Source organism: Callospermophilus lateralis, chromosome 12, assembly GCF_048772815.1.
Source record: "Callospermophilus lateralis isolate mCalLat2 chromosome 12, mCalLat2.hap1, whole genome shotgun sequence".
NCBI lineage: Eukaryota > Metazoa > Chordata > Mammalia > Rodentia > Sciuridae > Callospermophilus > Callospermophilus lateralis.
In genome coordinates this window covers 89,332,871-89,345,656 of record NC_135316.1, presented here as the reverse complement: position 1 = coordinate 89,345,656, position 12,786 = coordinate 89,332,871, and the positions used below count along the sequence as shown (strand labels likewise).

At 37.8% G+C, this 12,786-nt stretch overlaps 1 protein-coding gene across 1 annotated transcript; it reads right to left on the bottom strand.

Moving 5' to 3' along the window:
• Positions 1 to 11,564: 11,564 nt before the first annotated feature.
• Gpr12 (G protein-coupled receptor 12) lies at positions 11,565 to 12,569 on the bottom strand. Its single transcript, XM_076872547.1, has one exon. The coding sequence runs from the start codon at positions 12,567 to 12,569 to the stop codon at positions 11,565 to 11,567; it is 1,005 nt and encodes a 334-aa protein (XP_076728662.1).
• Between the last annotated feature and the right edge of the window lie 217 nt (positions 12,570 to 12,786).

Sequence of the window (12,786 nt, the reverse complement as noted above, 5' to 3'; positions counted from 1 at the left end):
ATGCAACTCTCATGAAGCTGTTTGTTCAACCCAGAGTTGATACCTTAAGGACATTGAGAAAAGAATTAAACAGTATAGAAGACTGAGAGGCAGAAACCAGATATCTGAAAAGAACATCTGCAGTTATAGTAAAAATCATTTCTCGGATAGTTTTCTCCATGAGTATTTTAGTTTACATCTAGCTCTGTGCTGCCCAATATGATAGCTACTACCCACATGTGGGCTTAAGATTTTAAGTGGATTAAAAATGAAATAAAATTAAAAATTGTTTCTCAGTTGCAAGAGTCGGTTCCAATGCTCAATAGATAAACAAGCAAGGAATTGCTGTACAGAAAAATTCTATTCCAGAAAGTTCCATCAGACAGCCCTTCTCTGGCATTTTATTCAGGTAATCACAATAAGTAGGAATAAACTTGATAGTTTTTCAAATAAGTTGTTATTTTTCTATGCTAAATATTTACAAACTATATAACTATAGATTACATTAATAATTGATTAAATTATACAATTCAAAACATGTACAGTGACATTGACATTAAAAATAATTCACCAATTATTAAGTTGTCTACTTTTAAAGATACAACACATAAAAACATAAAGGTAGAAAGACTGAGTGTGTATTGTTAAACTCTGAGGTTTGGCACTCATATTATTTTATTTAATATTTCTTGCAGAAGAAAAGTAACCTTGTTTTTATATGTCCTCAGTGATTTTCCATTGCCAAAACCTAAATGAAAGTGCATAAATTATATCTGTACTAACAGTGCACACACACACATTGCTGAATCACACTTTGACTAGCTGTTGCTTGCAGTAAGGGTTATTATTCTTGGGTCTCAAAGTCTCTGAGTAGCTAGAATGGTTGTCCAAATTCATTTTACCATCAATATAACATCTTTTTGTCAAAGACAGACCATTTTCTGAAATGTTTACAATCTCGGCATACAAGAAAATAGCCAATCCACGTTTTTTCTTACTCAAAGAACTAAGAAAGCAACTGCACTGCTTTAAAAGAGAATCCCTGTTTTTGTTGATTTGCTTCTTTTGAGGTGTCTTCAGGTCACCTGAAATTCTGTAATTTCAAATGTCTTCCATGCTTCCTTTGAAAAAAGTACTACTTGAGACTCTTACAACAAAATTGGATCAAGAAGACTAGGGCCCCATGGGCTCAGCAGAGGGATGGTGGTGGCAGAGAGTAGAATGGACTCATCCCCTGTGCAAACATTCAGCGCAGTTCACCTAGGTCGTGCACAGGTGGCTCAGGCAGAAGCAAGGAACCCAGCTCAACTTATGGAGCAAAAAAATATTCTATTGAGAGGTGTTACAAAGAAGCTTTGAGCAACTACTGCTGCTACAATGTTGCAGAGCCTGTGGAGGGCACAGAAATCAACCCTCAAAGACAGATGGCTGGCAACAGTATCCAGGGGCATAGGTGGTGGGTGTGGTGTTGGACAGACCTGCCACCTATGAATGTAAGATCTCAGGTACATAACTTAGTCTCTCAATCCTTAATTTTTATTGGAGATAATAAAAATGCCTAAAGATCATTGGGTCATTACAAAGATTGAAAGTGTTTCTTAGGTATAAGTACTTGGTATCATGTCTGGAACAGCAACCACCCAATGCATTTTAATATTTGCTGTGACTTTTAAGGATAGTAAGTCATTATCATTTCCACAAGTTCACTGACCTGTCTTGCAAGGAGTTTTCCTGCCCCTTCTAAAAAGGCTTGGAAAATTAAATTCTAAAGATATATGGCTTCAGCTTCTTTCCTTTTGGCAGGATGGAAGTGCAGTCTGGACTTCTACATAGTTCTTTTTAAAGCTTACCAGCCCGGAATGACGATGACTCAAAACGCTAACATGTCACATGTTGGGCATGAACACATCATACATCCTGTATTGAACATACAGTGATTTCTGAAATGCATAGTCAATTTATGAAGCCAACAGATTGTTGGAGAATTTTGGCCCAGACACTATGAAAATTTAGTAAGCTCCTGTGTGTGCAGAGACAGGATAAGGAAATAGGAGGAGATGGGCCATGGATTGCTGGGTCTGCATGTCTGCATGTCTTCAATTCTAGAATTAGTGCTTTCAAATGCATCCTTTGTGGATGTGAAGAATGAATAAGTCAATACTTGTAAAACTTTGATTTGAGGATAGTGCCCGACTGCAGAAAATGTTAGTCCTGATTGCAATAATTATTATTCAACTGTAACCATCATGTCTAATAGCCAGGAGTAACAAAAAATCATTCAGACCCAGAAGACTTACAATAGACAAATCTTTCACATTTCTAGCTCTTCCTTGTCAATGAAAATCTGCCCCAGAATAAAGTTCTGGATGACTTACTATTCCAGGTACATGTTCTGGGCCTCCAGCTAATGATATTTAGAGGCCACAGCCTTCCCTGTCCTGGGCTTGCTTGTCACTGAAGCGAGGCATTTGGAAAGAACTAGCCAACTTAAGAATGTAGACCTAGGACTCCAATACATCTAAAAGATCTGTTTAAATGGAAAAATTCTGTGCTGCGCTTTATGTTTGGAAAGCCTGCATGTAAAATAGTAGATTTTTTACAATAAATAAATATTCTTATTCATGCAAATCCATGTCTACACAAATACTATCTGTTGGTCACTGGGCTTTTTCCCCCCCTAAACACACACTATTGGCGGATTTCAAGAAATATGAATAAAGTTTTTAAAACCTTACATTATTAAAGTTTACAACGTACCTAAATGTGAAGTTTTAGTGATTACACCGGGATTTATTTAAAGGCAGTTGAAACCTAATTTTTTTTGTTTTGTCTTGTATATGAGAATTGGTTCAAGTTAAATGTCATTTGAAAAACAAAATTCAATGAATAGACAGCCCCATTCTGAACAAGCTCAAGTCATTTTCATGTCAGTCCTTTGAGTCCCACCACTGTTGGCTCTCCAGGGAGACTTTTGGGCCTTCTTTGACCTCACATAAGTCCACCCTGCTCCTTCAGACCCATTAACATCCCACTGTCTCCAGAGAGCCAGCCTGCCCTCCAGAGCCCACCTCAGGTCTCTGAGTGATCGCAGTGTGTCTGGGCCATCCCTTTGGCTCTGAGCCCAGCTGCCTTTGGAGAGTCGTGTTACCCTCGTATGAACAGCCATCCTTCACTGACTTCACTAGGCATTTCCTAGTAAGCACTACTTGTCTCTAATGTTCACAGTGACTTATATAAAGTCTACGTAGTTTTAGGAAATTCACTTAACCTCGCTGTGCATCCATTTCCTTATTTATGACGTGGGAGATTATCAATGCATACCTCAGAGCATTGCTGAAAACAGTATGCCAGATAATGTATGTGGGGCTTTCATCTGGGTACCTATCTCACTAAGTAATGGAAGCAATATTAGTAATTTCAAGGCCTTGGGCAAGTGTAAGCAACAACAGTAGTCATAGTAATACTAAGGGAAAGTGGCACCAAGTAGTTAAGTGTGAGTACAGATGCTCCTTGACTTATGATGGGGTTACATCCTGATGGATCCACCATCAATGTTAAGTTGAAGATGCATTTCATGCTCCTAACCCACGAATGCCCCAACTTAGCTGCATAGTACTCTGTAGAGTGTCAGTTTTTTCTCCTCGTGATCCCAGGACTACTAGGAGCTGTGGTTACTGTCACCACCTAGAAACCCAAGAAAAGATCAGACCAAATATCAATAGCCTAAGAAAAGACCCAAATTCAAAATTGGCAATATGGTTTCTACAAATGAGATTCACTTTGGCTTCATTGTAAAGTCAAAACATCCTAAATTGGCGTCTATCTGTCCTATCTATGTTAAACCTTCCCTGTGTCCTATATTACCCAACACTGCGAGATAGTTTCCTGGAGCATGCTTACTCTACCCAATTAGAACATGAAGGCTGCGAGAGGTTCTGGGGTTTGCTCTGAGGCCAGTCATGTAGGAAGGAACAGGCAAGGATGCAAGCCTCGGAAGTCTATGTCCCAGGCTCATCTCTGTAACAGGAAGACATCCCAAACTCTCAGGTGAAAATGCATCACAGATTCATGTGGGGCTGGGAGCATACCTGCTTTTGTCCCAAAGTCTATACACAGTGGGAGGTGGGCACTCTGCTTCCTAAACGGTTGGATTTGTTGCTCCTCGGACTGCATTAGGAACTTACAACAGAGAGTGTCTTTAATCATACCCATTTTGAAATATGCTGTCCTACCTTCAAATGATTCTAAAGAAAACTGGACAAATCAGCAATAGTGCTTTGAAATGAAGAGGGGCACTCATGAGAAGGACATCCTTCTAGGCTAAGTGTCCATGTGTGCAAGTTGGTCAGTCCCTAGCATTAAGAAAAGTTGCTCCAAACCTGTCCATTGCTCCTATTACTGATCTCTCTGGACTATAAACCAGAGGGCAACAAGATTCGTGTAAAGATGGGGTAAGATGCCAACTGCCCTGAGGACGGTTCTCAGCATAGAATCATAGAAGTGTTATCCCCACTGAAGCATGCAGTGGGGATAATTGTGCCAATCAGATGCCACAGCACTAGCCTGAAGGTCAACTTTGGTCAGCACCATAGCTTTGGCATGTTCTCACTGAAGATCTTTGGTCTGGGATTGGAGAATGAAGGTGGAAGTGTGTAGGATCACAGGAGAAGTGTGAGAGTGCACCTATGCATGTGTGCACAGTCACATGACCAGAGAAGGTGCAAGGGAATGGACACATAGGCGTGGCTGGATAGCTAAAGCCTGGCTGTGGACTATTCTGGTCATTCACAAATAGGTCATGAGCAGGACAGGAAAAAGAACAGTCTCCTTGGGCTTTTTTCCTCTCTCTGCATTCTTTCTATCAGAGATACATGATGCACAGATGCTGATAGTGGTACAGTTCCATGGAAGGGGCAGAGGTTATTTGAGCCTGATGAACTAGAAAATAGCCTTGAAAACAAGAAATTCTGCAGAAATCAGTACAAGGTGGCCCATCTACAAACCAAAAGCACCTGAGGGTCTGATGCGAGGACAGCCTGGCATAGACATAGCAGAAAAAGTTCATAGGTTCCAGTTACCCTGAGCAGTTAGCATCATAAATAACACCAGGTTAATTTTAAGAGTCTGCTAAAGTTACATGGCATGCTCCTCAAATCCAGTGTACATCAGGATCCTCTGAAGAACTTGTTAAAATCACATCTCTGGGCCCCACAGCCTGAGTTCTGAGCAGCAAGTCTGGAAGAGGCCTGAGAATTCTGTATTTTAACATGTTCCTACGAGATGTTACTACTGCTGGTTGGAGCCCACACTCAAAGAACCACGGTAAGCAGAATGGAGAAAATTCTAACATTCTGCTTTAGGTCTCACTCCATTTAGTGAATTATTCCCCATTTTGATTAATAGATTTGAAGAGGTATATAAAGGAATAGTATAGGATATGAGGGAAAAACACCAAGAAAATGATCAAAAGACTATTAAATAAAATAGAGAATACGTGTTTTAAATTAAGAGGAGAACAATACTATTTAATGAATATTTTCAATATGTAAGTGTTGACTGTGACTAAAGGGGTTCTCTGGATTTCCAGGGGCTGGGCCAAGACAAAATAGAACTGGAGTATAATAAGATTGAGATTAGGACTATAAAGACACGGCTAAGCCTTGAGGGAAAGTGTAGAACTTCAGTTTCCAAAAATGTGTTGATTTAAATGACTTAGATTTGATATTGAAATTTTTGCTCTAAAAATTTTCTTCTAATTCTTAGATTCTATAGAACCCAACAATAAATTTGCTCACAATTCAAAAGGATTCTAGAAGGAATAAAGGTAGGGTTAGATCAGAATCAATTTTCCCTTAGGTTATACCCTAGTAACCACATACCTGTAAAAGGTCACTGTCCCTCATTATTTGAAAGGTTCATATTTTCAGAAGCCCAAATAAGAATCCCATAGATTCAATGTATGTTGTTTGATGATAAATGCAGATCCCAATCTTTACATAGAATTCCATAAGATGCTCTTTCATCTTTTAAGTGTTAGAGGGATGTCTCATGAAAATCAAAGGGAGATCCGTAGAGGAAAAGGACCAGGGTGAGAGGTGGGGAGGGAAAGGTGAAATACTGGGGAATATTAGTGGACAAATTTTATTATTATATTGTGAGCATGTAATAATGTACACTACAAGTATAATATACCAATTTTTTAAAAAAGGAATAAAATAAAAAGATGACACAGCTCTACACTTACAGATGTGAAACTACTGTCCATGACATATTATGGAAAGGTTATGAAACACCAGATAACATTACTCCCATTAAATAAGTCATTGCTTCTTAGAAAACAAAATGCTGCTCTTTCACTTTTTAAAATATAAATATTCTACTATAAATAGTCCATTCAAATAGTTTAGAACCAAGGGAATTTGTGTACCACTAAATGTTTTCATTTTTGCTCCAAACTTATTTTTTAATACACACACACACACACACACACACACACACACATATTAATTGCCAATGGACCTTTATTTTATTTATTTATATGTGGTGTTGAGAACCAAACCCAGAGCCTCGCACATGCTAGGCAAGTGCTCTACCGCTAAGCTATAACCCCAGCCTGCTCCAAATTTATTTTTAATTGAGTTTGCTCACTGATACTCAAAGTTAGCATTTGAATTTTGATGACTTAAAATTTCTAGCCAGACATGGTAGTACACATCTCTAATACCAGTGACTCAGGAGGTTGAGGCAAGAAGACCAGAAGTTCAAATCCAGCTTCAGCCACTTACAAGTTCTTAAGCAACTTAGGGAGATCCTGTCTCAAATACAATATATATTTTTTAAAAAAGGACTGGGTTGTGGCTCAGGGGTTAAGAACCCTTGGGTTCAATCCCTGGTACCAAAAAAAAAAAAAAAAAAAAATCTATATCTCTACTATAGATATTTTATACAAACGAGATATTTAAGTTACATGTTAACATCCACCTCTACTATGTATTCTTACATTCTTCAATTGGATATGATAGTTTGTGCCTCTTTCCACAGGAAGGAAAGAGTATATGGAATAGATAGGGTAAATGTTAACATTAACAGTATTTTTTGTTGCTAAAAAATAAAGATGAGATACTTTAAAATCTCTCTGGTTACCTGTCTAGAAAAAAAGTTACTTTGAGATGGGTGTAGATGAATCTTAGAACCAAGAACAAAGGTTTCTGTCTCACCCTTCTCAAGATGAATTCATGTAGGTACACACAGCCCCGGAGACATATCACTGGAATCATAAAGAAAATCATCTTTGAAAAAAAGGAGGTGAAATCTTGGTTGCTTCGTGTATTCACTCACACGTATAAAAACGTGTTGCCTGTTTACGAAGTTCCCAAGAGAACTTTCTTTAAGATAATGAGAATTAAGAGTTTAAATCGAGAACATTAACATATAAAAAATATGTCCATAGATCTCTTTTAGATCATACTGAGAAGTTCTAGTATAAGTTTAAAGTTCATATCCATTGAACACAGGTTGGTTATTAACCTCAGACAAAAATAGACACTCTAAATGTATATTTATGTATATAATATTTATATGTTATATTTTAAGAATACTGAAAATGTGACATGTAAACTTGGAAGTCCAAGTGTTATTTACAGACCATCAGATGAACATCACACAGGAGCTTTTGAGAAATCAGCCATGCATACCTGCTGACACAGAATCTGCATTTTAATAAGACTCTCCATTGATTTGCATACCCTTTAAAAATTGAACCTTGGAAGCCCTAGGCAACATAACCATTATTTTTTTTCCTGCATTTTGTTCTAGAAGACAAATTTGTCTGCTAATTAAAACCATGATGTATAAAACTATTAGTTCCATAATGCTCAAATTTTGAACCAGATTTAAATATTCTAACCAGATACCAAGACTATCCAATAGTCATTAAAACTTTCAAAGGGGACCAAAAAAAAAAAAAAAAAAAAGCAATCTGTTCCTTTATTATAGTGGATATACAATCAAGGTGAAAATGTAAACATTGTTCCAAATAACACCATAAATGTCACTTGTTTAATATATATTTATAATCTAAAATGGTAAATCATTCTAATTTCACATGATATATACATGACCACGAAATAAAGACAATCATTAATTATTTTAGTAATGATTTAAGAATTTCCTTAAAAAATTTAAGAACTCTCCAAGATACTTTTATTGACATGAAATATCTCTGTTCTACATCTGCTCTTTTATTTATTTTTTAATATTTAATTTTTTTTTTTAGTTGGACACAATATCTTTATTTATTTTTATGTGGTGCTAAGGATCGAACCCAAGGCCTGGAACATACTAAGGCAAGTGCTCTACCACTGAGCCACACCCCCAGCCCCTCATCTGCTCTTTTAAACTTCTTATTTCAATCCTGCCTTAAATCCTGGAGGAATCTAAGTCTATTCATGCATGACAAGTCATTTGAGGAATTCTCCCCTTCTGAACTGATATTTGATTTAGGCATCCAGGGAAGAAGGGGCTCGGTTTCCCCTCATTGCCCCTGCACAGGAACCAGGAAGAAACAAACTTGAGCTGGTTATAACTCAGTGCTAGAGCACTTGCTTATTATGTATAAGGTCCTGGGTTCAATTCCCAGCACCACAAAAAAAAGGAAAAAAAAAGAACTTGATTAATAAAAAGAAATAAAGAGTTAAGGTGTAAAAAGAAATATGACTTTGGCTATCCACCACTTGGGTAATTAGCCTCAGCTAAGGATTCTAATAAGGTGAGTAAATTGCTCCATCTTCAAAGACAACCGTTTTCACTGAAAATAATATAAATTCCTTGTAAACTAGAAATAGTAACTACATGGAATAAAAGATTACCTGCTACCTCAGGGCTGCTGGAAATCTGAGAGTTTTCCATATGTATTCGGTCCTGTTGCAAGATAATGTTATTGAATATATGAATGCATACACACACGTAAACATATACAAATACATTGACATAAATGCACATTACTTAACAATTAACCTCATAGAAACAAAGCAACCTTGTAGAAAACCACCTACACATTCCCAAATCTTCATAATTTAAAGTAAACTGAAAGGACACATTAGAATTGAACTGAAAAATCCCTTAACTGAAATCTGTTATTTTAAAAATGCTCAAAAGCAGCCATGGGGCTAGTATTTACAAGACCATTATACACACAGAGCACGGTACAAATAGATCTCCTTTACTTACAGCCATATTGGCTATCATTTCACATGTCATCTAAAATAGGAAACTTTATTTCCTAATTATAGAACCAAATTTTTGTAACAATAACATGTTAAAAAGCACTTTTTCCTTTGCCCCCACATCCAGCATTGTGCAAAGAAAGAGCAAAGCAAAACTTAGGCTTTGGAAAACTCAACTTTGAATTTGGGATCTATCCTGTGGCTTTGTAGACTTAGCACATTTCTTGTCTTTTTCTCTGATTCTTAGTTTTTTGACCTGCAAAAGTGTGTTTCTGTGACTAAAGCTAAAGAGCAGGTAAAATTTCAAGCAGGGGGCTTAGAACCCGTTATGTTGTCTATAGCAGTTCATATTGTCATCTTTATAAATACTATTGAAATATGCAAATGGGAGCCACAATTCCTACGAAGGCATCATTTATTGCTTTAAACCTCCTCATCAATATTCCCCAACCCATGTCAAAACACTTACCTTGTCACTTCTCCCATAGAGAGATGTTATTAAATTTTAAGTGATTAAAAATGAACAGACTCATCATATTCAATCTACCAAGTCTATCCAATGTTCAAATATATTTTAAAGGCATCAACTTGATTAGGTTGATCATACGGCAAGATGCATTAAAAATCCTTTTTCATTTCTTAAATATTTCAGTCCCTCTCCCACTTCCCTAAGTAACCTCAGGGAGGAGACACAGATTCAAGTAGAAGATTTAGTCACACTTGTGCTACATTAGAAGAGGCTTTGGAGAGATAGTATCAGCATAGAGGCTGCTGGAATGATCCTAAGACCACTATGAGCATAATATTTGGAACAAACCAATGTAGTTAAATTATTACAAACAACCCCTCCCCAAAGGCCCTGAAATACTGGTCTTGCTGCTGTGGGAATGTTGATGAGCTGTCCAGATATTCTTCTCTGGTTACATAGACACAGCTATAATTTCATTACAAATAAAGGAACAGTAACTGTGTCTTCATCTCTTTATACTAACAGAAATGACATGCAGTCTCAGTGACTTTAAAGTATATTTAAAGTCAAATTTTTCTGTGCAATTTCCCAAGGCAATCTTTGCTTTCCAAAAACAGGCAATACAATTTTTATTGCATTTAAGTTTGTGTGTGTGTGTGTGTGTGTGTGTATGTCTATATATAAAAAGAAGGAAAAATTCAAATTTAACTTTTCATGAATAACCATTTGATTATTCTGCTTGTGAACTCACAGGATATAGTAGATACATACCACAGTCATGTATGTATGTTGTGCATTCACAAACTTAATCATTAAATAGGAGACCACCTGTTTCAAATGTATTCTTTGCTACAGACAATATAAAAAGAAAAACTTGTTCTATTCAATTCTTTTTATCTCAATCAAGAATAACCACTAATATATTCTTAAAGAGAGATAGGAAAAGTGATGTTTGCATAATTCATGATAGCTTCACATTAATTTATTTTTCAGAACATATTAAACTTATTCTGCTTTCAATAGTTATCATTAATAATTTTTGTTTTGTTTCCTGAAAACTATCATACTTTAAGAAACTACAATAGTGGGTCTAATCAATCCTATTTCATGTATAATTGATTTTAGAATGGATGTACTGAAAAATGACTCTCTTAAATCTAGATTTGCATGGCAACATTTGAAACTAGTGGTCTAACTAACACAGGAAACCATGCAGAATGAGTCACAGCATTTATAGAAATTGCAAAGTAATTCTTATTAACAGTAATCACTCAAAGGAAACAAAGAACGAATCAGAATGAGTTCATGGTTTCAGTGTTGGTAACTCATTATTAAGTTTATGCTACAAGAAACAGGTCCCTTCCAAGCATAATTATGTAAATAATTTTTGTTGGCTTCAAAAAGATCATATTCTGTTCAATACATGCAATGTTGAAAGTCTACTTTGATTTTTTAAAAAAAAGAAAATTCAAAAAAAGTAATTCCTTCTCCATTTTCCTTAATAACTCAGATTTATTTTAAAGTCCAGGTAAAAACCCTGGAACTTGTTTATTTAAATTAACATCATGGCCATGTCATACCCTTTCCTTTCCCACATACCACTATAGAAAACAAAAACCACACCCCCAAATATAAAATAAAACAAAATCCTTGTCCCAAAACAAGAAGTAATGCTGAGCAGTCAACAACTTTTTTGAAAAAGTGACAACACTGGTAACATCATTTTCACTCAGTCACTTAACTCATTTAAATGATGTCATTGCTTCACCAATGCTAAGTATTCCTGCGGCTTGACAGAGAATCCAATGCAAAGAATTTAAGGGAGCACATCAACCATTGGGTGGGCAGTGGAAGTGCTTGCCATTGGCAGTGTCCTTCTAGGTGGAAGGCTGCTACACATCACTAGGCGATCGTGCCCTCTGGGACAGGCTGGATGGGATGCAGCCGCAGCAGATGAGGCAGAGGGCTTTCTGGATCTCTTGGTTTCTGAAAGCATATATAACAGGATTGATGATGGAATTGTAGGTGGCAGGCAGGAGAGTAGCGTAGGTATAGATAGAAGGATAGGTGTAATCTGCTATCAAGGAATAGAGGGTGAAAGGCATCCAGCAAGCAGCAAATGTCCCAAGGATGATAGCCAGGGTGGAGACCCCTTTCCGGGTGGTCACATAGTGTGATGTGGCCAGGAAGTGGTGTTGCAGGGCTATCTGATGGGCGTGCCTCATCACAATCTTACAGATCTGAATGTAGAGTTGAAGCATCAGTGCAAACATAAAGAGGAAAGAGACGGAAAGAATGGCTGCGTTGTTCTTGGTGAGAGGTCTGACCACGCTGCAAGTGGACTCGTCCCGCAGGCAGTTCCAGCCCATGACAGGCAGTAGCCCCAGGCAGATGGAAGTCCCCCAGAGCATGACCAGCATGACATAGGTAAATGTGACCGTCCTTTCGGAATGGTACGTCAGAGCGTAATACAGCGAGAGGTAGCGGTCAACAGTGATAGCCAGCAAGCTGCACACAGAGGCAGAGAAGGAGGCGACAATGAGTCCGATGGTGACCAGTTTGGTGGCTTCTGACTGAAGCAGGTAGGCAAAAACAAAATTGATGATGAGTCCAATGCCAGCCAGCAGGTCTGCAAGAGCCAGACTGCCTATCAGCAAGAACATAGGTGCTCGCAGGCTAGGGTTGTGGAAGATGATAAGGACCACAATGGCATTTTCACAGGAGATGAGGGTTCCTGAGGTACACAAGACAATGTCCCAGGGGTTGACTACGAGCTCAGGCTCTGACTCTACAACCGGAACCTGGGAGGAGACAGCGGCTGAGACGTTCTCGTTGGCACCGGCATCTAAATAATCCCGAGGCAGCCCGCTTAAATTGACCTTCAGGTCTTCATTCATTTTAACCCCTGTCCTCTTCAACGAAAAGACAGGCTTTTTAATGTTTCGATATAGCAGGGTGACAATCCACGATCATGCAACAAACACACACACACACACACACACACACACACACACAGAAAGCCAGCCCCTACTCAGATACCAGTATCAAATGCCACAAGCTTTGGGAACTGTACACTGGTGACTTAAAACAAAAGCCAAAGTCTCTGTGGATTAA